This window comes from Coenobita brevimanus, chromosome 40 (assembly GCF_032717465.1).
Source record: "Coenobita brevimanus isolate Jiangsu-jjx chromosome 40, ASM3271746v2, whole genome shotgun sequence".
Lineage (NCBI taxonomy): Eukaryota > Metazoa > Arthropoda > Malacostraca > Decapoda > Coenobitidae > Coenobita > Coenobita brevimanus.
The window spans coordinates 56986289-57012269 of record NC_136993.1 but is presented as its reverse complement, the minus strand read 5'-3'; the positions used below and the strand labels follow the sequence as shown (position 1 = coordinate 57012269).

The 25981-nt window shown below is 40.8% G+C and overlaps 1 protein-coding gene across 1 annotated transcript; it reads left to right on the top strand.

The window, feature by feature from the left end:
• Nucleotides 1-571: 571 nt before the first annotated feature.
• Nucleotides 572-25981, top strand: LOC145397128 (glutamate receptor ionotropic, delta-2-like). The gene is made up of 6 exons (XM_080270327.1): nucleotides 572-705; nucleotides 2382-2623; nucleotides 3888-4072; nucleotides 4538-4774; nucleotides 21897-22055; nucleotides 25907-25981. The coding sequence occupies exons 1-6, from the start codon at nucleotides 572-574 to the stop codon at nucleotides 25979-25981; spliced, it is 1032 nt and encodes a 343-aa protein (XP_080126453.1).

The following is a 25981-nucleotide window of genomic DNA, read 5'->3' as shown; positions in this document are numbered from 1 at the left end:
ATATAAACATTACGGAAATCAAAGCCATTCATATTCCATTTTGCGTCAGAAGTCAAAATACACGGATAAACACAAATATCTGGTTCCGCACTACTGTTTGATGTCACGTCAGTATACTGTATTTCTCTCGTGAGCCAACCCCTTGATATTACAGATCTAAAGCTTATCTAACGCCACTATATGAGGTGTACTGTAGCTTTAACTACCGAATACTGAGTCCTTTATGTTATGCCCTGAATGAAAGAAAATAGACAAAATAGTGTGACGCATATCATTCCCCCTCCTCTATCTCCCCTCCCTCACTCCACCCCCCCCACACCATTTCTTCTTCCGCACCCACCTTCCCTTCTCTTTCTGGCCCCTCCCTTTCAGCCCCTCTTACTCCTGTGTGACTTGCCGTGCATAAAGGAGCCAGCCTGAGGCACGGGGTACCGAAGGATAGTTGATTATTTATGACGACGATTGTACATGAGCTTGAGAGAGTTAGAATATATGTATCTTGGAAGTTTTAAGGAAATAATTAATTTTTCACTCTTATGCAGAGCAACTACGGAATCTGATGGGCTACAGAATGAGGACCGTTTCCGTGCCAGTCTTCCCATATGTTGCCTACGAGGCATATGACGGCCCTGGCAACTTGGTTACATTAGCAGATTCCACTGACACTCGCCTGCTCGTCTCTCTCTCCGACGAACTTAACTTTACGTAAGTTGTTTTTAGATGCTGTCGATCATCTGAACATGTTAGTGAAAACCATGAAAATGTACAAGATAGGGATCGAACTGTAGTGTATCAGTTTCTGTAATTTTTCGATTAAAACCAATTCTGCCGAAAAGATTTAGTGTCAGCCGAGGTGGCAGCAGTGATGAATGATCTCAGTGGTGTTAGATGTAGTGATGATTGTATTAATGTTTATGAAAATGATGATAGAGATGACACCAGCAGTGATAATTGTTAATCAAGATATTGTACGGCGGATTCCATGAAAGGGTTTGGCATCTCCCTTAAGCCTGATGATAGTTGGATTTACTGTACGGTATCTGGTACGTAATTATTAAGCTACGATTGGGAAGGTGTATCTGTTAGGCGAATCCAGTATTCTGGCGTTTGAAAGGTGTGAATACGTAGTTGTGTCATAAATTTCATCTTGCATGCTGTTGAGTAGTTCTCTTTCTATCATATTATTATCTTTTCCATGGCTTTATGGACCATTTCACACCCATCATGCTGGTGGGAGAAGTACTCAGGATGATGATGATAATTTAACTTGAGGACATATCGTACATTTACCTTTCACCTCACTTTGGAGATAAGATTTTTTTTTCCATATAACAAAGGAAAACTGATACACTTTTTCAGTTGCCTAATAACAGTTACTTTAACCCGTCACGTCCCGAGGTTTTCCGCACCTCCGACATCCCCCAGTCACGAGGTATTTTCGAAAAATTTTTTTTTGGCTAAAACCTTCGCTTTTGGTGAGAAACATCAAAAATTCATAGAGAAATCGCTCACCTGAGGTTTAAAATACCCAATCCAGGTAGGAGTTCCTCCTTACCTGACTGGGTTTTCTAACATGCTGGCACCAAAGAAAACGAGTTCTATGGGAGGGTAACTATTTTATCCACTCATAAACGGTATTTCTTTATTTACTTGGTACGAATGTATATGTAGTATGAGAGTATATTGGTTTTCAAGCAGTAATAAAGGCATTATAAGCATTGTTTCACTCACTAACTAATCACCATACCTGACCTTTTTTTGCCACATTACCTGATCATTATTTCTGGCTGTTTCTTCTTCTAATGCTATGTAAACATTGTCCTCCACATTGTCATCGATTGGGGAATCACTCTGGCCCTGAATATCTTTACTAGCCAGGTCACTGGTAACAGGTGAATTGCCGAGACAATGGCGTGAGGGGGGGAGGGGGGAGGTTATGCGGTGTAAGGCATTGTCCCTGCTTGGCATCTTGTAGAGGAATAGAGGAAGGTGTCCCGTGTATACATACGAAAAATCACGTGCGAAAATTGAAAATTGTGCAAATTAGGGACCTTGCAATTACACGACGTACTGGTACGTCGCCGGGATTGGCAAATGCAAATTGTTGCAACGTACCCATACGTCGACGGGACGGGGCGGGTTAATAATATGTCAAATATGGCGTCATTCTCACCCGTGGTGGTCATAGCTGTCAATTACAAAGACCTCACTGGAAGCCAGAGCACTGAGACAGTATCACAGTCTGATAACTGAGAGAGGCTGTAAAAAAATATGTATATGGACCACTCTGATGACCCTATGTATGAATTAAAGACTAATTTCGTCCATATGATCATCACTAATTGTAGCTTCAAAATCGCAAATTATCGTATTCTGCACAGGTATGACGTGTACGCTGATCCTTCACAGATATCGGGGAGCGAAGATGAAGACGGAAATTTCAATGGCATTGTTGGCCAGATACAGAGACAGGAAGCTGATCTGTCCACAGTCCTAGCCATTTCAAGGGACCGATTAAGGGTGGCTGATTATATTGGAGTGTATCCCCCTGACACAATCATAATAGTGTCCCTAAAGCCACAGTTACTGCCACAACACCTGGCCCTTATTAGACCATTCGCAGGTTAGTTTATTTTATCCCTTTTACAGCGGGTGGTTCACGGGTGTTTGATTAGCTCTTTGAAGCCAGTCACAGTTTTCTTTTTAGTTTATCATCTTTACTTTTACCGTTTTATATATATATATATATATATATATATATATATATATATATATATATATTTATGTTTAGCTGCGTAAGAAAAATGGGTGCAAGAAGTGATTACTCGACACTCTAACCTACATTATATCCTCAATTTCTTTCTCCTTTCTGTCTTCCAGACACTTTCAGTTCAGTGCCATTCCTATATTATTTTTATTCACCGTTTCGCTTGAAAATTTGTAAAATTATTACTTGAGCAAAATTAATGCACCCACATTTTCGGTTTTAATTTAGGCTTTCCACGAGGATCATTGTGGTGAAATGTCAAACCAAACAAAAAATTTTTGGATTTCTGTGTTTTTGTATGTTCATAAATCACACAATTTAGCTTAGAAGTATGTCGGTGCATTAAAGTTGTGGAGAAACCATCCTCCATTCATTGGCAATGTTAGCAATCTTTTATTACTAGCTGTCTCTTCAGAGTTCCGACAAGTGTTTGGAATTTGAAATATATATATAGAGAGAGAGATAGATAGATAGATAGATAGATAGACAGATATGTACCGTATGTATTGGACATTGGATTAAGGCAAAGATGATTTTTTTTTTTTTTTTTGTAAGGGTGGGTTAAAAAATATCAGTTCGATAAAGTATGAAGAGACAAACATGAAGTGATTATCTTCATAGATTTGCGGCGGAACTACTGCAGCCAACTTTCAAATTCCTTTGTTTGAAATCCGTAGAGTATATGAAACTGTTATATAAAAATGCCTTCTTATGGCCAAAATTGAAAAATGGTAAATAATCAGCTGATGCAACTTAAGACATGTAAAATTAACTCGAAATTTCAAGCTGACTAATTTTGTATTTCATAAGAAAGTCGCTAAAATCCATCCTTGTTGCCGAAATTGAAACTCACCTGATTGTCAGAAGTCATGTCAGCTGACACAACAGCTGACATGTTATATCAACTCAAACTTTCTAGCTGGGAAACTTTGCATTTCATAAGACAATCGCTCAGAGCTCTCCAAGAATAGATATTCGAATTCTCACAGAAGGAAAAAAAAAAAAAAAACAGGTGTACCACATATAGACCTGCCGGCTTCGCCGCAGGGAATAACGTCGATAATTCCTCAGGTCTGATGTGTTTATCTAGAGTCATTAAACCTAACCATGACATCCTCAGTTGAGGTTTGGTTGGGAGTGCTGGTGTGTGTGTTGGTGTGGGCGGTTGTGCTGTGGATGTTGCAGTGGATGTATGTGTGGGCAGTGAGTGGGAGTCCAATTCGCATCAGCACAACCGTTTTGTACAGTTGGGCAGCACTCCTGGAGGAGTCCATGTCAGACCCTTCCTCCAGCTTTTCAGGACAGGTGCGTATTGTTTCTCCTGTATAATTTTTATCTTTCATTTTATCATTTTTATCGTCTGCTATTGACATTTTCCATACTTAGTTTCTAACACGAAGTTCATTGCCATCTTCCATCATCTTCACTACCTTCGTCTTCATCATTTTAATTATCATTATCCTTTTTGTCACCCTTATGGACGGTGGGAGTACACATCAGGAAAAATTGTCTTTGACTCTTCTTCTTCCATCTCACGAAGTTCTCGAGTTACCGTGATTAGTTCCCCTTTATAATGACCAAAGAGCTGTGTTCATCCTATTCTTTGTATTCAGAACATTGCCGAAATCAGTGATGTTACTCAAGTCGTCAGTCTACTTGTCGCTCCACACTTGACATGTGACATACTGTATATACAGTGTAGGGTGCCCAGATCTTAATAGCACCATGTCATACAGGCACATCTAATGCTATCCTATCTTGGTTTTGCAGATGCATGTGGGCTGTTGGCTTGTCTTCTGCCTAATTATATCGACGGGATTCAAATCCTCCCTCGTCGCCAACCTCACCATCCAGGGCACAACACGATCACCCGAGACACTCGAAGACCTGGTTCAAATTAAGGGATGGAGATGGGGTTTTGAGCCTTGGATGGTCCGTTATGGTCCAGCCAGATATTTTTCTGAACACACTGATCCTCTCATCAAAGAAATAGATAGGAGGAAAGAGGTTAGTTGCACTTGGAGGGCATTTTTCTTTTTTCCCCTTGTAAAGCTATCATCAATGATGTTGGCCAGGACCTGTTCTGTCACCAGCATTATTCTTTCCATTCGCCAATGATCTGATGTATACATGTAGACCATGTCACTCATATACTGATGAGTCTACCTTTCACAGTTGTCTCAGCGTCAAGCACAGCGACTGTTTCAGTCGTTACAGCATCTTTTTCACACCTAATTTGTCACTCTGCTGTCATTTCAGACTGGTGTAAAAGAAACCTTGCTGGTTTCAACATTTCAGAAACTCAGTTCTTACATGTCGACCCGTCAAGAACTATTATTGCAACACTATTAAATACCAACACACATCAGTAACATTCAGCGTCTGAGTTTTAAGTAGCTGTGTTGTTTGTGAGAGAATCTAGTGCGAGCTGAATGAAATGTTTTGGTTTTCAATGGTGGAGCAATCATATCCATTTATTCTGTATTTAGTTCTGTAATACGTTACCTATTCTTTTAACCTTAATATATTAAATACCAACAGAAAACATTATCCTTTGGCTTATGTTGAGCCTAACTTTGTTTGTGGGAGTAGCTATGGCGAGTTGAATGAAGATTACTTTCCATGGTTTGACGTGGAGAGTGTACCTCTTACCTGAACCATCACTACCACTCTTCGATACAATGACGCCATGGTTAGTAATTTCTTACCATATTCTGACATTTTCATTCACCTTCAGAGGTTTCGATTTTTTTTTTGTTTTTTTTACTGGAGGATGAGGAGAAAATTATGCATTCAGTTCAAAAAATTTTCAGCAATATAAATCAATAATAACTTGAAAATACACAAATTAACCAGAAATATGCACGCTTAGATTAAAGGGATTAAATTAACAAACCCCTGACAAGCCAACTTTCATATGTCGTGCCTGACTAGCCTTGCATATAACTGAATGGACCAAGATATTTCTAAACTGGACGCTGGCAAACAAAATGCTGAACTTAGATGAGTATGTCTGTTCGAGTCGTGACTGTGTATAACTCGCCATTCCAACACTCCTTAATATGTGAGCAATTTGCTGAAAATCTTTAAATCGGAGAAGCAGGCTTAATTAGAATCACGCTGAGCCTTGTTGAGGCTCTTACGACAGACCCATTTTCTACTCAGTCATTACGTCAGTTCTGTTTGAACCTTCCTGGTGATCTCCCTGTCAGTCTTAATCTCATAATTAACACCTTGAATACGGTGGCATCATTTGGGAGTTAGTCCTCAATTCCACCAAACGTTTCTGTCAGTTAGTAAATTGCTCTCGTAATAACAGGTCACAAAGGTTATGCTTAAGCTTCCCACTTCGAAATACCTATCCCGAGCTCTAGAAAATTTATCATAAGACTTAATTACTGAAAAACTCATCAGACTGAAGGAGTTAAGAGGAGAGGCTGCAACTCAGCTGAATTAACAGGATATAATATTAATGTATATGATATCGATGAAAAACTTCTAAAACCAGCGTTACATTCATATCACTGGATGATGCAACATACATATATATATATATATATATATATATATATATATATATATATATATAAAGAGAGAGAGAGAGAGAGAGAGAGAGAGAGAGAGAGAGAGAGATCCCCTGTTGGGGGGGGAAACAATCTGTCCGCACTACAGGGTGGTACTACTACTCTGTGGCCAGGTTGTGTTAGGAAAAATTCTGCCACCGCATTCTCTGCGTGTCGTAAAATGCGACTAAAAGTGGCGGGGTGAGGGGAGTAGGGACCCCCTCCTCTGTTTGTTTGTTTGTTTGTTTTTTTCTCCCTATAAAGAGACAGGCCATAGAATGGGATGAGGGATTGAGTTATCCCCGTACCCTGAAGCTTGGGTCCATGAATGTGCGTGGATGTAGAACAATTCAGGCTAAAAAGGAGGAGATTGGGAGAATCTTTGTGAAAGGAAAGTTGGATGTGTTAGCTTTGAGTGAAACAAAGATGAAGGGGAAAGGTGAGTCTAAGTTTGGAAGTGTGAATGGAAGATTGCCAGGTGTTGATAGAGGAAGGGCAAGAGAAGGTGTGGCCTTGTTGGTGAGCTAGGAAGTGCAGCAGTGGAAGGAGGTGTCATAGAGACTGATGTGGATGTAAGCGAAATTTAAACGAGAGTTGTGGGCATTTGTGGGTGCATATGGGCCTGGTAGTGAAAGGGATGAAGATGATAGAGAGTCTTTCTGGAATGATGGTGATGAGTGTTTGCAGAGTTTTGGAGCGAATGTAAATGTGATAATGCTAGAGTGGGAAATGCAGCAGTTGAAGGTGTAGTTGGTATGCATGGTGTGCCTGGAAGAAATGAAAATGGGGAACGAATGATAAGGATTTGCTTTGAGCGAGAGATGGTGACTGGAAATACCTTGTCAGAGAAGAAAGATATTTATACAGTAAGTATACGTGGGTGAGACAGGAGGGTGGAAGGGTTGTTGATAGAGCACTGATGGACTATGTGGTTGTGTCCACGACTGTAATGGGAAGACTGAGGGATGTGAGAGTTTTGAGAGGGGAGGGTGGAGGTATGTCTGACCACTACCTGGTGGCGGGAAAGTTGAGAGTAGGTAAGAGATGGGTGAGAGTTACGAGAATTAGGCATGGCAGGGAGGTTTTGAAAGTGAGTGAGTTGGATAAATGAGAGAAAATGGCAGAGTATCAGGAGAAACTGAAAATTGAGTGGAACACAGTGAAAGATCAGGAGAATGGCAGTATGGAGGAGGAATTGCAGTTGTTTAAGAGTGGTGTGGTGGGGCATGTGGAAAAGGTGTGCGGTTTGAGACGAGTGGGTGGGGGTGTAAGAAAGGGAAGTGAATGATCGTGCAAGGAAATAAGTATGGCTGTGGCTGAAAAGAGACGTGCATATGAAGTGTGGCTGCATAGGAAGGATGAGGTGTCATATGAGAGGCATAAGGAAAAGAGGAATAGGACAAGAAGGGCTGTGCAGGATGCTTAAGTGGCAGCAGATGAGAGGTGGGATAGGTGGTTGACTGAGAATTTTCAACAAAATAAGAAAATGTCTTGGAAGGAGGTGAAAAGAGTGCGAAAGGGAGAGTCTGGGAAGGAAGCGCGAGTAAAAGCATAGGATGGAAGAATTTTAATTGAGGTAGATGCAGCAAGGAAGAGACAGGTCGAGTATTTTGAAAGACTGTTAAATGGAGAGGAGGAAAAGGAGGCTGAGACTGTGGCAGATGGAAGAGTGCAAGGAATAAATGTATTGGGAGAGTTGAATGATTTTTTGATCATCATGGAGGAAATGCAGGAGGCAGTAAAGGAGATGAAAACAGGGAAAGCTGCAGGTATGGATTGGTGTGCTGTGGAATGCCTGAAAAGTGGTGGAGTGACTATTGTTGACTGGTTAGTAAGATTGTTGAGTGTGTGCTTTGTGAAAGGTATGGTGCCATTTGACTGGGCTAGTGCTTGTGTGGTCACGTCGTATAAAGGTAAGGTAAGGGTGATAAGTATGAATGTACTAGCTCTAGGGGTATAAGTCTATTCTGGGTTTAGGTAAGGTGTATGGTAGACTGTTAATTAAGAGAGTTAGAGAGGGTAGAGAGAGATTTATGGGTGATGAGCAGTGTGGCTTTAGGAGAGGGAGGGGATGCGTGGATCCGGTGTTTGCTGTGAGACAGGTGCGTGAAAAGTTTTTAGCAAAAGGTAAATATGTGTTTTGGGCATTCATGGACTTGGAGAAAGCCTATGGCAGAATTGATAGGGAGGCTTTGTGGACTGTTTCAAGAGTGTATGAACTTGATGGTAGGTTGCTAAAAGGAGTGAAAGGTTTTTATGTAAATAGTACAGCGTGTGTAAGAGTGGGAAATCCTGTGAGTGATTGGTTTCCAATGAAAGTGGGGCTGTGGCAGGGATGTGTGATATGGCCTGCGGGTAGGGGGGTTTTTCAAGAATACTCCCCCAGTATCCCTGATTGTCGTAAAAGGCGACTAAAAGGGTTGGCGGAGGGTTAGTGACCCTCCCCGGAAAACAACTAACTAAAAAAACAAACAAGAAGCCTCGGACAAGGACTGACCAAACGATGACGACCCAGGACCGGACAAAGGACTTGGTAATGGGTACATGGAATGTAAGAGGAGCGAATGATGAGGTGAAAGAGAGAGAGATTGTCCAGGTGCTTGAGGATGAGAAAGTGGATGTATGTGGAATAACTGAAACAAAATAGCGAGGAGAAAGTGTGAGAGAATGGGAGTATGGATGGGGTATATGTGCAGGAGTAGGCGAGAATGAGAGGACAAAGGAAGGAGTATGTATAGTTGTGAGTAAAAGATGGAAGAAGAGCATAAGACAGTATGGATCAATTGGGTCAAGGATTGTGTGGGTAAAGTTGAAAGTTGGAATACAAATGTGGGCAATTGTGTGTGTGTATGCGCCAAAGCAAGATCGTGCTAGAAGAGTGAGAGAAGAGTTCTGGACAAATGTGGAAGTGTGCATGGAAAAGTTTGGAAGGAAAGAGACAGTGTTTTTGATCGGTGATATGAATGGTAAAGTTGGGAATGTGAAGGTGGATGGAATAGTTGGTGAGTGGGGTGTGCCTGCTGAGATAGATGAGAATGGGAGTGCGTTAGTGGACATTTGTGCTGGGAGGGGGTTGGTGAAAGCCAATACCCTCTTCAGGCATAAAATGATCCAAAGGTATACATGGCGAGTGATGAGAAGGGTGGGTGGTGAACTGAATGAAAGGAAGGCAATGATTGATTATGTGTGTGTGGATGAAAGGATGCGAAGATGTGTAATGGATCCAAGAGCTTATAGAGGTTGGGGGAGTGGACTTTCTGACCACTACTTGGTGGTGGCCAGAATTACGATTCAAGTAAGATGGAAGAATAGAAGAAGGGAACGACGAGAGGAAGGAGTAGTTGCAAGGAGAGTGGAAAGGTTACAAGAGGATAAGAAAAAGGCAGAGTATAAGAGAGAAGTGGAGGAAAGATTGGGCAAATATGAATTGGAGCAGATGGGAGACGTGGAAGGTGTGTGTAGGATATTTACAGAAGAAATATGTGCAGCATGTGATGTGGTGTGTGGAAGGAAGAGAAGACGGAGGGGAGTGCAAGGAACAGCATGGTGGACTGAAGAGGTGAGACAGGCTGTGGCACAAAAGAAGAAAGCATACAATGAATGGATGAGAAATAGGGGCGTGGAAGAAGTTGAGAGGCGGAAGAGGGAGTTATATGTAGAAAGAAAGAGAGAGGTGAAAAGATTAGTAAGAGAGAGTAAGAAGAGAGTGGATGAGGAATTTGGAAGGAATTTGAAAGTAAAGTGGAGGGACTGTAAGAAAATGTTCTGGAAAGAGGTGAAAAGAGTAAGACAGGGTGGAAGTGAAGTTAGCAGGGGAGTGAAAGATAAAAATGGTAGATTACTAGTGGAGAAGGGAGAAAAAGTGAGCAGATGGAGAGAACACTTTAAGGAATTGTTGAACATAGAGGATGGAAGTAATGCGAGTATAAGTGGCTGGGGAATGGCTGGGAGAAGGAGGGGGGTGAGAAGACAGGAAGAAATCAGTAGGATAGAAGTTGTGGAAGCAATGAAGAAAGTTAAATTGGGGAAAGCCCCAGGAATTGATGGAGTGTATGGTGAAATGCTGAAGCATGGGGGAGATAGTAGTAGTATGGATGTGGAAGATGTGCAGATTGGCCTGGGAGGAAGGCAGAGTCCCGGAGGATTGGAAGTCAGGTATAATTATTCTCTTGTGTGGAGAGAATGGAGAATGAAAGACTGACTAAGAGGGTGTATGTAGGTGAGGTGGAGGGAGGGAGAGGAAGGGGTAGACCGAGGATGAGGTGGAGGGATGGAGTTGAGAGGTATATGAGGGAGGGGGGGTGAGTTGGGGGGAGGGGAGTCAAATGGTGGGTGACAGAGTGACTTGGAGGCGTTTTGTCTGCGGCCACCCTTTGCGGGATTAGGGCGTCGGGCTATAGATAGATAGATAGATAGATAGACAAAGGAAAAGGGGAAAAAGAAGTGTGTGGTAATCATAGGGTCATTTGTCTTCTTAGTATAATAGGAAAAGTGTATGGTAGGATACTTATTGACAGAGTTAGAGAAAGAACAGAAAAATTAGTTGGAGAAGAACAGGGAGACTTTAGGAAGGGAAAAGGTTGTGTAGATCAGATATTCATTCTTAGATCTTTAGTGGAAAAGTTTCTAGAGAAGGGAAAGAAGTTGTATGCGGCTTTCATGGATTTGGAGAAAGCATATGACAGGGTGGATAGACAAGGATTGTGGAAAGTGTTAAGAATATATGGAGTAGATGGGAAGTTGTTGAATGCTATGAAGAGTATGTACGATGGTGCGAAGGCTGCAGTGCGTGTGGATGGTGAACTAAGTGAATTTTTCTCTTTGAAAGTTTGGTTGAAACAGGGATGTGTCATGTCTCCATGGTTGTTCAATCTGTACATGGATGGGGTAATAAAAGAGGTACAAGGTAGGGTAGTGGATGTTGGAGTGGCCCTGGTGAGAGAGGATAGTGTTTGGAAACTCGCTGTACTGTTGTTTGCAGATGATACTGTGTTGCTGAGTGAAGACAAAGGGGAGCTGCAAGACTTGGTGGATGAGTTTGGGAGAGTATATAAGAAACGGAATCTAAAGGTGAATGTAGGGAAGAGTAAAGTTCTGATCTTTGAGAGAGGTGAAGTCAGTGAATGTACAGCAAGGTTGGATGGTGAGGAATTGGAAAATGTGAGTACGTTTAAGTACTTGGGTAGTGTGATGAGTAAGGATGGAGGTTTGGAGGGTGAAGCGCTTGAAAGGGCACAGCAGGGACGAAAGGTTGCTGGTTCTTTGAAAGCAGTGATAAGAAACAGGGAAGTGAGCATGGAAGTGAAAAAGTTACTACATGACAGTATTGTGATACCAACTCTAACGTATGGAAGTGAAGCTTGGACTTTGTTGGAAGGACACAAGTCAAGAGTGAGAGCAGTGGAAATGAGTTATTTAAGAGGAGCCTGTGGAGTCACATGGAGAGATAGGCTGACGAATGAGGATATAAAGGAGTGTTGTGGTGTGGATGTGGATGTGATAGGAAGCGTTATGAGAAACACACTGAGGTGGTTTGGCCATGTAGAGAGGATGGAGGGTGAAAGACTGATGAAGAGAGTGTATGTGAGTGAGGTGGAGGGGAGAAGAGGGAGGGGGAGGCCGAGGATGAGATGGAGGGATGGGGTGGAGAGGTATATGAGAGAGGGGAGTGTGAGTTGGGAGCAGGACAGTGAAATGGCAGGGGACAGGGCGACTTGGAGGCGATTTGTTTGTGGCCACACCAAAAGGGATTGAGGCGTCTGGCAATAGATAGATAGATAGATAGTGTTGTTATAAAAGAGTGTTTTGTGGAGGTCTGAGCCTGGTGAATGTTGATGGTAGAGAGTGGGATCTGAAGCAGCTGCTGTTTGCAGATGATACTGCAGTGGTGGCTGATTCAGAGGAGAGATTAAGACAGTTGATAGAGAAGATTGGAAGGGTGTGTGAAAGGAGGAAATTGAGAGTAACTGAGAATAAGAGTAGTGATGAAGTGTACGAGGTTGGCAGATGGTAGAATGATGAATATAGTTTTGAATAGTGAGTTGCTTGAGGAGGTAGAGTATTTTAACCCCTAACCCATGGGCCATCACTTTTGTGATGCTCATTATATAAGTACCATACCACGGGGTGTCACTTTTGTGATTCAGGGATTTTTAAGTCTTCCTGGCCCTTCTAAGTGCAACCTTGTATCATCTATTAGTACTGCGAGTGTGTAGCTATAGGCAGCGATGCTAATACCCCTAGTACTCGCATCTAGTGTTAACAATTTAGCCATTTTTCTGTGTTTGCCTCGCCTCCCCACCTCCCCTCCCTTACCCTCTTCCCTGCCAAGCTACATCCTCGCTACACAACGCAACTCCCAGTCTGCTTTTTCCATTCGCTTTTTCCGTTGAAATGTGCCCATATGCCTTATTCTCTTACTAAAAAATATATATAAAAAAGGGAAAAAGGCTAACTAATACTGCCATTGGCCATGAAGTAAGTAATTTATCACCTGGCAACACCCCACATGCACCTGGTCGCTAATTCTCAGTGTTCATTACCCATTGAAATGTCCCTTATGACCTATTCTCATACTAAAAAATATATATATATATATATATATATATATATATATATATATATATATATATATATAAAAGGGAAAAGGCCAAGTGATACTTCCATTGACATAGAAGTAGCTAATTTATCGTGTATTGTCTAGATTTCCTGCCAGTCATTTGACAGCATATAAATTAGCAGTTGTTACCACACTGACATTGTCATCACCTGTCTGTCCATATAAACACACCAGTTCATTGTTGTCTATCGAGGTGACAGTATGTCTGACCCGTGCCCGTCCACTTCCACCGCAAAGGGCCCTCTGACCTCTACCCCTACTAAAACCTGTTTGGGAAGGGGTAAAAGGCTAATGACTCTGCCATGGCCCAGGAACTGGCTAAATTATCCATGATAATGATGGAGAGTGACTATGATATTTCGGGTGACTCATGTGATGAAGGGATGGAGGAAATGGAGGCTAAATAATGTTCGTAATAACACTGAAAGTGAAAGCTTTGCTCTCTATGCCAATTTACTGAAGGTGACGGTGCATAAGATAATGTAAATAGTAAGATAGAAATGTAAATAATAAGTAATGTTAGAATATTAGTATAAATAATGATAGTAAAAACACTGAAAGTGAAAGCTTCGCTCTCTATGCCAGTTTACTGAAAGTAACAGTGAATGCTTGGAGTGAAAATAAAACACTATAGTCAAACCAGAATATGATGAGCTCTGAGGTGGGGCAGGTAAGAAAAACACATATGCCAAACATTTAAACTTTCAACTTTACATGGTCGAATGTTAAGATATTAACAACTTTATATTAGCTTGAAATACTCCATATATAATATATTATAAAAAAAAAAATTCATAGTAACAATTTATTTTCTTTATGAGAATATACTGTAAACAATCACTCTATACAACATGTGACAAAGTTATTTAGGCCACGCTCCCAAGTTTCCAGTGACCCGCGTGTTTGGATCAGTCACAGCCACTCACCTACCACCCACCATGGACTGTTTATAGCTTGTATTTTTATACTATAACAGCCGATAATAGCTTTAATGGAACCAAAAAGACTAAACGTAACAAAAGTGCGGTGGCATATTTTTGGCGGAGTTATCCCATTCAAAATATTACAGAAAACGTTGGATACCAGGTGGTTTTGTTTTGGTAATGATGTGGCAGCCCTGTACTTAATCCCCCTCTCCACTCCAGAGCTCATCATATTCCGGTTTGACTATAGTACAGAAGAAAACTTATATATATATATATATATATATATATATATATATATATATATATATATATATATATATATATAAGTGATAAAGTACTAGCATATAAAGTCTGAGAGTGTTTATGAATACCAAATGACAGATCTGGCTCTAAACAGACGCAGGGAAGTGTGGGTGGAAAGTGCTCATGAACTCGTAAATTACATTGCTTTCACAGTGTGCGTGTTTTTTTTTAATATGGATTCCAAACTACCTGGAATTCACAGAATAGTGTTTGTATTGATAATAGCAGGCAGTGGTATACTCAATACGGGGTTGTGGGAAGTGTAAATTGAAGACTTTGTTACCCAACTTCACAAGTCTCCACAAGTCCTATGATAGTCTACGGAGGCTCAACAAACATCCCAGGAGAAACCTGAAAGTAAGTGCTGTATGTATATTTAATTATAATGTTTCAGGGCTAATAACTGATTTTTGGCAAATTAAAAAAAAAAAGTAAGTCAGATAGCTGCTATCCCCTCTCTAGGGGCACGGTGCGGTCCAGCCATTCCCGTTGGTAAGGGGTTAAGCTTTTAGGGTCACATGTTGTTGTGCATGGAAGAATAGATGCAGAAGTAAAGTTTAGAATGAATGAAGTAGGAAAGGTGCTAGGTGGAATGAAAAAAGTGTTCAGATGTCGATTGCTTATAATGGATGTAAAGAGAAGGCTGTATGAGGGTTTTGTGTTACCGACTGCGTTATATGGGGCTGAAACATGGAATATGGGTGTAGCAGAGAGGAAAAGTTTGAATGTAATGGAGATGAGGTGTCTGAGGAGTATACTGTATGTGGAGTGATGCGTATGGATCAAGTATGAAACGATGAAGTGCGAAGGAGAACTGGAGTTGTGCGCGAGATGGCTGATCGAGTTGTGCAGAGGGTGTTGCGATGGTTTAGGCATATGGAGAGAATGTATAATGAGCGATTGGTGAAAAAGATAACTGGATCGGATGTGAGAGGTGTAAGGCTGAAAGGAAGACCACAAACAGGATGGATGGACAGTGTGAAGAGAGCATTGGATGTGAGAGGGATGTCTGTTGAGCAAGCAAGAGTGGCTGTGCGTGTTAGAAATGACTGGAAACTGTGAATGAATAAATGATGATGCAGCCCTGAGGGGATATTCTCCCGCATTTGGTCTCATCAGCTGATGTCAGGTGCGAGTAAGGGGATGGGTCCACTATGATGTGGCAGGGGTAAACCAGCTCTGCTGTCGGGCCCTGCTGTGGATGTCACTGATTGCACTGCGCAGTTTACCATTGTGCAGTGTGGTGTGGTGAGGATCTGTCTCTACTCTCCTTGGGGCTAAGGTGCGAGTGAATGTGTCTGAGTGGATGAGTAAATTGGGAATGTGTCGTCCTGTCTCAGTTACCTCCTCCCTTTCCTTAGGGAAAGCAGCCTAGGTATATATATATATATATATATATATATATATATATACAGAGAGAGAGAGAGAGAGAGAGAGAGAGAGAGAGAGATGTAAGTACATTGTTTGTATGCAAATCAAACGATTTGCCGTGTACGATTTTGAGGATTAATACATACTGTTCATTTTCAGTTAGTGTTGCCTTTACAGCGCATAAAAAAAAAATGACATTATTCCTGCTGATCGATAGAGGAAGAAGAGAAACTGGAGCAGAGTAACTGTAAAAGGACCAAGCACATATTGGCTGGATTAAGGGCACATCAAGGAGACCATACCAAAGCAATAGTATCATGCCTATATAAAGGGCATATTTATATATGCGTGAAGAAGAAAGGGGGACCGAGGATGAAATGGAGGGATAGGAATGAGATATATTAAATTGTGTTATGTGAGCTGGAGAGAGGGGAGGCTAATGACGTAAAAGAGGATGACAGGAAATTGAACGGCTTGCGGCCAGCCTTTACGGGACTAAAACGTCTGGCTATAGACAGATCGGTAGATGCTTCTACTGTTGTCATGTAAGCCTTCTCCCTAGAACGCAAAGTTGATTCAGGGATTCAGGAGGCCCCCATTTGTGTGTGGTAAGTATAATTTACCCTACAGTTCAACAATCTGTGTGTGTGTGTGTGTGTGTGTGTGTGTGTGTGTGTGTGTGTGTGTGTGTGTGTGTGTGTGTGTTCTTACCTAATTGTTCTTACCTAATTGTATCTTTACAGGAATCAGTCAAGCTCGTACTGTCCCGTGTCTTAAACCATTTTTATCGTACATATCCTTAAATTTATGAATTGTTTTATTACCCACTGTTTCATTTGGTAGTGCATTCCACTGATCGATTGCCCTATTTGGGAAACTAAATTTCCTTTCGTCTTTATCGCTTTTCTTTTTATGCAGATTTTTGCAGTGTCCTCCTGCTGATGCATCCCCATAGGTTATGTAATCATTTATGTCTATTTTGTCCTTCCCTGATATGCATTTTTATAGCATAATCATGACTCCTCTTTTCCTTCTCTTCTGTAGTGTAGGTAGATTCAGTTTTTCTAGTCTTTCTTCGTAGCTTAGAACCCTTAAGCTTGGTACCCATGTTGTAGTGACCAATTGAATTTTTTTCAATCTTATCTATGTGTTTTTTGAGAGGAGGACTGCAGACTACTATTGCATACTCCAGGGTTGGTCTGATGAATAATTATCTTAGCATGTCTTCATTTATGTTTGCGAATGCTATTCTCATATTTTCAAGAAGTGTATACATGTTCCTTACCTTCTCACTGATGTGGTCAGCTGGAGATAGTCTGTTATTGATAATCACATCTAGGTCTTTCTCTCTTTCTGATGTGTGTAGGGTTTTACATCCTAACTTATAATCCCAATCAGGTCTTTTTCCACTTTTACCAAACTTGATTACATGACACTAGTCCAGAATGAATTCCATTTGCCATGTACTGCTCCATCATGAAGTTTGTTTAATTCTTCTTATAGCACTTCACAAGACTCTGCTTTAGTAATTTTCCTTTGTATTTTTTCATCATCAGCAAACATACTTAGATAGCTTTCATTTCCAGTGTTGCTATATATGTCATGTATACAGTACTGTATACTCTAAAAACAAAATTGGTGCCAGCACTGAGCCCTGTGGAACTCTGCTAGTCACTTACCCTCTGTGATGAGTAATTTCCCCTTAGTACTGTTCTATCTATCTATCTATCTATTGCCAGACACCTCCATTCCGTTTGGGGTGGCCACAAACAAATCGCCTCCACGTCGCCCTGTCCCCCGCCATTTCACTGACCTGCTCCCAACTCACACACCCCTCTCTCATATACCTCTCCACCCCATCCCTCCATCTCATCCTATGCCTCCCTCTCCCTCTTCCCCCCTCCACCTCACTCACATACACTCTCTTCGTCAGTCTTTCACCCTCCATCCTCTCCACATGGCCAAACCACCTCAGTGTGTTTCTCATAACGCTTCCTATCACATCCACATCCACACCACAACGCTCCTTTATATCCTCATTCGTCAGCCTGTCTCTCCATGTGACTCCACAGGCTCTTCTTCAATAAGTCATTTCCACTACTCTCACTCTTGACTTGTGCCCTTCCACCAACATCCAAACTTCACTTCCATACGTTAGAGTTGGTATCACAATAATGTCATGTAGTAACTTTTTCACTTCCATGCTCACTTCCCTGTTTCTTATCACTGCTTTCAAAGAACCAGCAACCTCTCTTCCCTGCTGTACCCTTTCAAGCACTTCACCCTCCAAACCTCCATCCTTACTCATCATACTACCCAAGTACTTAAACGTACTCACATTTTCCAATTCCTCACCATCCAACCTCGTTGTACATTCACTGACTTCACCTCTCTCAAAAACCATCACTTTACTCTTCCCTGCATTCACCTTTAGATTCCGTTTCTTACACACTCTCCCAAACTCATCCACCAAGCCTTGCAGCTCCCCTTCGTCTTCACTCAACAACACAGTATCATCTGCAAACAACAGTACAGGGAGTTTCCAAACACTATCCTCTCTCACCAGGGCCACTCCAACATCCACTACCCTACCTTGTAACTCGTTTATTACCCCATCCATGTACAGATTAAACAACCATGGAGACATGACACATCCCTGTTTCAACCTAACTTTCAAAGAGAAAAATTCACTTAGTTCACCATCCATACGCACTTCAGCCTTAGCACCATCATACATACTCTTCACAGCATTCAACAACTTTCCATCTACTCCATATATTCATAATACTTTCCATAGTCCTTGTCTATCCACCCTGTCATATGCTTTCTCCAAATCCATGAAAGCCGCATACAACTTCTTTCCCTTCTAGAAACTTTTCCACTAAAGATCTAAGAATGAATATCTGATCTACACAACCTCTTCCCTTCCTAAAGCCTCCCTGTTCTGCTCCAACTAATTCCTCTGTTCTTTCTCTAACTCTGTCAATAAGTATCCTACCATACACTTTTCCTATTATACTAAGAGGACAAATTTGAGAAAATCTTGCATCCAACAATACAATTTGCCTCGGATTCTTTCTTGATGGCACAGTTTCCATACAAAGTCTTTGGTGCGGTACTCCGTCAAATCCTTTTTTGAAATCTAAATGGATACTGTCCACCCATCTTTCTCTTTTCTGTAATGTTTCTGCAACTCTGGCATAGTAGCTCAACAGATTAGTAACACATGATTTTCCTTTTCCGAAACCAAACTGTCTTTCTGTTATCATATTATGTTCTAGATGATTTACCCAAACTTTTCTTGTCAGCTTTTCTAATACTGTACCTCGCTTACAACACTGGTTAGTGATACTGGTCGGTAGTTGAGTGGATTTTGTCTATTCACTTTCTTGAATAAGGGAACAATGTTTGCTTTCTTCCAAATACCAGGTAGTTTACCTTGTCCCAAGGATTCCTTGAATATTAAAGATAATGGTTTACTTAACTCCTGTGTACATTCATGCAGCACCCAAAATGTTATTTCATCAGGACCATTTGCTTTTCCTTTGTCTAATGTACTTAACTCCTTCTGTATTACTTTTTCTGATATTTGAATATCTGAAAATATATGTGGGCATGCATGTTCCATGTCATCCCTCTCAAAATTATTTTCGTCTGTAACAACTGGAAATTCTTATTTAGTGCTTCACAAATATCCTTCTCTTGTGTATAGGTGATCCCCTCATCCGTCATGGATTGTATTTTATCTTTTATTTTGGTTTTGTTCCGGATGTAGCTGTAAAATAGCTTCGGTTGATCACTACTTTTATTTATGATGTCTTCCTCAAACTGTCTTTGGGCTTCCCTCCTTATTCTTGTATAATCGATTCTTGCCTGTTTAGAATTACTATATGCCTTCTCATTACTGTGTGTTCTGTTTCTGTTCCACAACGTCTCTTTTTTCTTTTGATTTTTTACATTCTCTATTAAACCATTTTTTCTTTTCTTTTCTGCTTCTTTGTGCTGTGGGATGTACTTATGGTCTCCTGTTTCATATAATTCACAGAATTTTTTATATATAACATTTAAATCTTGTCCTCTTAGTTCCTTTTTCCAATCTATTTCTAAGAAGTACTTCTTTAGGTTAGGCATTTTCCCATTTTATAATTTAGGCTCTTTTAGTAACTTTCATTGCCGTTAACTATGTTATATGCAATTCCGAAGTTGCAATTCAGTACTGCATGGTTGATTTTGCTGAATGGAGGGTGATACATTAAACTGTCAATATTGTTTTCTTGCCTAGTGAATATAAGATCTAGTACCGAGGGTACATCAAATCCTCTTTTTCTGGTGATTTCCCTTAAATGTTGCATTAGGAAAAACTCTTGCACGAGATCCAGGAGCTTTTGGTCCCAACAACTTTCTTGGCTTATTATATCTAGAATATTCCAATTTACAGTATATTTGTATTAAAATCTCCAGTTACTATAATTCTTTCCGATTTCTCCTCCATTCTATGTAGTACTGCTTTTAAACTCTGAATTGTACTCTCTGCAAGATCCTCATATTCACCTCATTCCCATGTGTTTGTGTGGCGTGTATAAATCTGCTACAATTACTTTCCCTTCAGATGTACTGATCTCAACTGCAATCAGTTCTACTTGTAAAGGTATATTTAGTTCTACTTCTTTGACTTTTAGATTTTTCTTTGTTAATAATATAAAACCTCCTCCTTTTTTAAAGTTCCTATCTCTTCTCCATATATTGTATTCCTCTAAGTTTAGGATGTCGTTTGATATCCTTGGTGCTAATTATGTTTCAGTTAGGCATATTATATGTGGTTTATTTTCTCTGATGTAATCATTCATCTCTAATAATTTAGATACCATTCCTTCTACATTTGAGTACATCAACTTAATCATCTTGTTTATGTACTTGTCATGACCTGGGTCTACTACCTTCCCCCTTTTCATTCCCTCCTGGTTATGTACTACTTTCGAACCTGCAATCCAATTACATTGTAAAAAAATGTATTTTTCTCCTCCTCTGATCCTCTCTTGAACTTTGTTTTTGTTTCCTCCCTCGTCTCTTTTAGTAATTCCAATTCCCTTTGAGTTAGGCATCTTTTTATCAATACATTTTTGAATTCCTCTTTTTCCAATGAGCTTCTTTGCATTTTTTAGTAACTCCTCCTCAATGTTTACACTCTGCAAGGTTACCTTTAGGGGCCTTGACTTATTTCCCTCATATTTCCCTAGCCTTTTGTGTTCCTCTATGTCTTTATTACAGACTTCCTCTGATACTTCCTTCAATATGCTCGTTACATTTGCCACCTCCTTTTTGTCTCTCGAGATCTTTTTTTTTTCTTCGTCTTCTATACCGGTGATTACTATAGATTTCTTGATATCTGCTGAATCTCTAACCCATTTTGGATTTTTTTTTTTCATTTCACTTCTTTTTTAATGCTTTTTTCTTCAACTCTTGTTTTGAGGTCTTTCTTTACTTCTCCATTACAGCATAAGTGGTTTCCACATCATTTTTGTATCTTCGCATTGCATCATTCACGTGTGTTAACTTTTCCTCAGTATCACTCCTCTGATCTGTCAGATTGCTTACTTGCCTAATTGTATCATTTTTGAACTCTTCCATGATACTGTCATGGTTGACTACTGTACTTGCCATTTCACTAATTTTCCTTCCACTTGAATGCATTTCTACTGTCAGCTCATCTAATGTTGTGTCTTTCTTGTTGACTTCCTTTCCTAATTATTCTATTTCCTCCTTTTGCATGTGCAGCTGCTTCTTAAGTTCATCCATTTCATTCTGAAATGCCATCTCCAACATGTTTACCAGTGCTACCAGCTTATTGTACATCCCCATTTCAACCAGGTCCTGGTAGAAATCATCATCCTGCTTTTTACCTTTGTCCCTTTTCTTAGCTCCCTCCAAACTTGCATTATTAAAGTGGGTGGACATCATGTGGTACTAAGAGCACAGATTCTACTTACATTCCCTGGCACAGACAAAACAATCAGCTGACACTTGCTGAGTGCATTCCTGCACTACTTGATTATTTTCTTGTTTGAACAACAGTCTTAATTAAAACTTCCTCTTTTATATTAGGACACCATTTAGTTTAACCTGGTAAAGAGCTTGACTCATATAAAGATACTAATTTAGGTATGGCCACTTGGCCAGGTTGGCCAGATGTGGAGCGATGTGACGTGTGTCCTGCCTGCCTGGTGCCTCTCGTGTATGTGTGTGTGTGTGTGTGTGTGTGTGAACAGGCAGGTATACAGATTGATACAGATATATATAGACAAATGGATGTTCATCCATTGATAGTTTGACAACTTTTCCTTTGACAGGTATTGCCTTTAGAAGAAGGACTGAAGGAGGTGCTGAAAGGTGGGTTTTCCATGATGGAGTCTTTAAAACGTATGCAATACATTATTCCTTCCCGCTATGCTGATTCAAGAGGCCGAACACCTTTCAATATCGGCAAGAAGGGTGCCACTCATGTGTCGGTATTTGTATGGGCGTGCAGGTAATACATCATTGTCATCGTTAATGTCATTAGAATCATCATAGTCGTCGTTGTTGTTGTCTCATTATTATTACCATTATCATATTGCTATAAATTTATTCATTACTTATACTTGTCATCATCATCACTAGCACCACTGTCGACTTATTTGTGTTTATCACCATCATTTACACCATTAACCCCAAAATACTGAAACACGTCAATGTAAGTGTTGACCAGTTTAGCCTTCTCAGCCGAATCACATCGGTATAGTGCATCTTGTAAAAAACTGCCTGCACATTGCTCTGCCCCGATTGTGACGTATATCCCTTCAAGCCAATGAGAACTAACCCCTCCGGCCTCGGGTTTGATGATCCGGCCACTCAGGAGGCAGGAGGGGTCACTCCCCCTCTCAGCCCACCCATATTCCTGAATGTTTTGTCATCTGTCACATAATACACTCTGAAGACCCTCCCACCCCTCTGTACTCCCCAGTAGGACATTGTTAGTAGATGTTTACCCCTCCCCCAACCACGAGGCCCATTCCTTCCCCCCCCAGCCCCCCACCAACCCCCCTACCTTGTATACCCCTACCTACCCTACCCCCTCCCTCCCTTTCGGCCCCATACTACCCTCGTACCCCCAGTAAACCATCGTGTGATAGCGAGCATGCTGCTAGGCTTGCTGTCCCCCCCAACACACGTGCATGTGCTTTATATGTACTGCCTCAATATTTTTTCCTGGGCCTTTTCGTACCTGAACATAATAAATGCTTCTTTGTATACTATTCTATACATGCAAACACGTGCAATCACAGGCATCTTAGCCCCAGCCCCCCCACCATCACCACCCAGCCCCCTCCCCCCACCGCCACCCCTCCGCCTCGATACATCTATTACTCCCCGTACGTGAATTATCTCTCCACACCTGCAAACACACCTGCTTGCATGCTTGATATGCTAAATCACATAGATTTTGTTTGTTTCAACTTGCCAAATTGGTTGTTATTGTAAATGATTTCCCAAGGTGTAATGTACTCATTGTGGGCCTTCCCCCCTATCGAATTTTATCTCCCCACGTGTATATACACATCTGTTTTCAAAGTAGTTGGTCAAGAACAAACTAAAGTGGTCTACTTTGATGAGTAAAAATAGTTTTATCCAACCTCCATACCTGAAAATCTTCTCCCCACAGAGTACTTTATATCCCCAAAAGCAATTATTCTCCCCACACCCCAAAACACCTGTTCTCGGGCTTGGTGTGACATATGATATTGCAATGACCTATTTCAGTAATAGAAATAGTTATGAAAACTATGGGGGCTTTCGAATATTTTGGGGGGTTGCTATTTTTTTTTCTTTTCAAATTTGACCCTCAGTTCTGCGGTAACCATTAGGCCCAGGGGGGTGCCGATTGCGCTGTCAGGTGTGTAAATTCTTCCTCTTTAGTCAGAACGTATTTATTTTCCCCTTGGTGAAAGTCGAAAAAACATCCCCGAATTGCGGCTCTAGTGGCAGACGAGCCAGATCGAATTGCAGTATTTAGGGAAAACTAGTTTTCTGTGGCCTGGAAAAAGGAGCATTATGCACTATACGTATAAAAAATATTTCAGGATGATTAACAAGTGAATGAAACTTTTTTTAATGACAAGAACACATTTTAAGAAAAATATTCAGTTGCATCCCAACTCCTCGGCTGACTGATTAATTGATTAACCGAAATAAATTTGGCGGTGCAACTGTCTGGGCCAGACAACAATTCAAAGTATGACAGCAAAGAATAAAAACAGACAAGAAGATAAAACATACACAAAAAAGAATAGAGAGCACCCACAAAAATACTATATAAATACTATATATCATTAAAAACACCACAACAAACACAAAACACTAAAAACAGGAAAAACACCAAATAATAGTGCAACGAAAAAGTCCAGCTGCCTCAACAAAATTGAGGGTTCTGCCTCCGATCCAACAGGCCAATTACCCATGCACCGACGAAAGACGGTAGAAATCATCACTCGCCTGGTGCCAAGGTTGCTCAGAGATGTGCTTACGGCGTTAATCCCCAAGACTGGGGCACTCCACCAGCATGTGCCGAATAGTCACGGGGACTAAGCAATCCTCACAAAAAGGAGGAGTGCCCTCCATTAAAAATTCATGAGTGAACCGGATGGGGGGAATTCATAGCCGGCATAGCCAAACTCTTTAGTCATTGTCGGCCACCTCCCCCTTGGTAACCTTCATTGTTATCTTGTCCTTGTGCACATAGAGCTCTGTCTTCTAGTCCTCCATCTTGTTTCACATGCTTCCCATTCAGTCTTTCATAATAATGATAATCATCTTTGCATGCATTATTTATACCACCTTTTCAATCCTCCAAACTATTCCACGACTCTCTCTCTCTCTCTCTCTCTCTCTCTCTCTCTCTCTCTCTCTCTCTCGCTATGCATACATCATCAGATGTGCATACTCCACATTATCTTTCAATTTCTTACCTTGACCTATGATATACCTGTATATACATAGCCCTTCTAAGCTTGAATATCTAAGCACTTGGTTACTTGTCTAATCCTTGTAGTTTGTCTGGGAGAAATACCTCCATTTCAAAAGGATTTCTGCATCTGCGCTGTTATTTTCCTTTACGAAAAATCGTTTTTATGACGATATGATGATATGAACCCTTTTGCTCACGGTAAGTTTTAGTAAGTTTTCTGTTCCACAATACATCGGCTTTCTCCCCTCGCCCCCGCCACGTGCTCGAAAAAAGTGTATTCTCGGCCTATTTTCGCCACCCAAACATATTTATTTTGCCACAAAACCTACATATTCCTAATTGTCGATGTTTGTTCTAGACAATAAGTAAAAAAAAAAAAAAACACTATATGTACATTAGGGAGGTGTGAAAAAACATTTGGGAACATTGATCTCACTTTCCAACATCATGGCTTGAATGTTTACTAATCTATCTCTACATGTTGTACACCATCATTTGAAAGAAGATTTTATTAAACTTCGAATGGTAGTTGGCATTTTGATACGAGGTATATTTTCAAATAATAAGCATTAAAGTATAACCTATTTCCAACAGAAGCTCTAGCGGAAAACGTTTCTCGGCAGTTTTATATTTTTATTTCATCATCGTTCTGCACGTAGAATTTCATGGGCTTTCACTTGATATAATAACAGTTCTCCTACGCCTCACAGTTTTCGAAAAAAAAAAAAAAATGCGGTGTACCCACCCACGTCTGAACCGCTGTCAGCCACGGTCACTTACATTATTTTCCCATTGAGCACAAACATTTTTATGCTTCCTAGGTATGTTTTTTTTTTTATTCCAAGTACTATTGTAAAATTACATCAGTTTTTTTTTTTATAGTCCTCTCAGAAACCACACATGAACACTACACCTGTTGCTAGCAACTAAAGCTGAAGCTGTACGTATTTCCCTGCCATTTTTGTTATGTAAATAACAATATATATCTACAGTATGTGTAAATATACTGACATAAAGACAGGTAAATAGATTAAAAAAAAAAATCACTTACTTGCCCCAGTAGCAATACTGTTCCTGCAGAACCAGATAGGTTTCGAGGTGAGGAGTTTTGTAGTGTGTGTGTGTGTGTGTGTGTGTGTGTGTGTGTGTGTGTGTGTGTGTGTGTGTGTGTGTGTGTGTGTGTGTGTGTGTGTGTGTGTGTGTGTGTGTGTGTGTGTGTGTGTGTGTGTGTGTGTGTGTGTACTCCACTAGTGAAGGTATCAGTCGGCATGCTACCGCTTGAAACAATCACCCATACAAAGTGGCACATCATAATTATACAGGACACATGTTTCTTGTGTTCTTCCTCACTCCCAGCCTGAAGCACAGGGTACACCTGAGCCTCTTTCTGTTGGTGATCCTCGCCCGGTGATGACCCAGAATGTGGTCTAA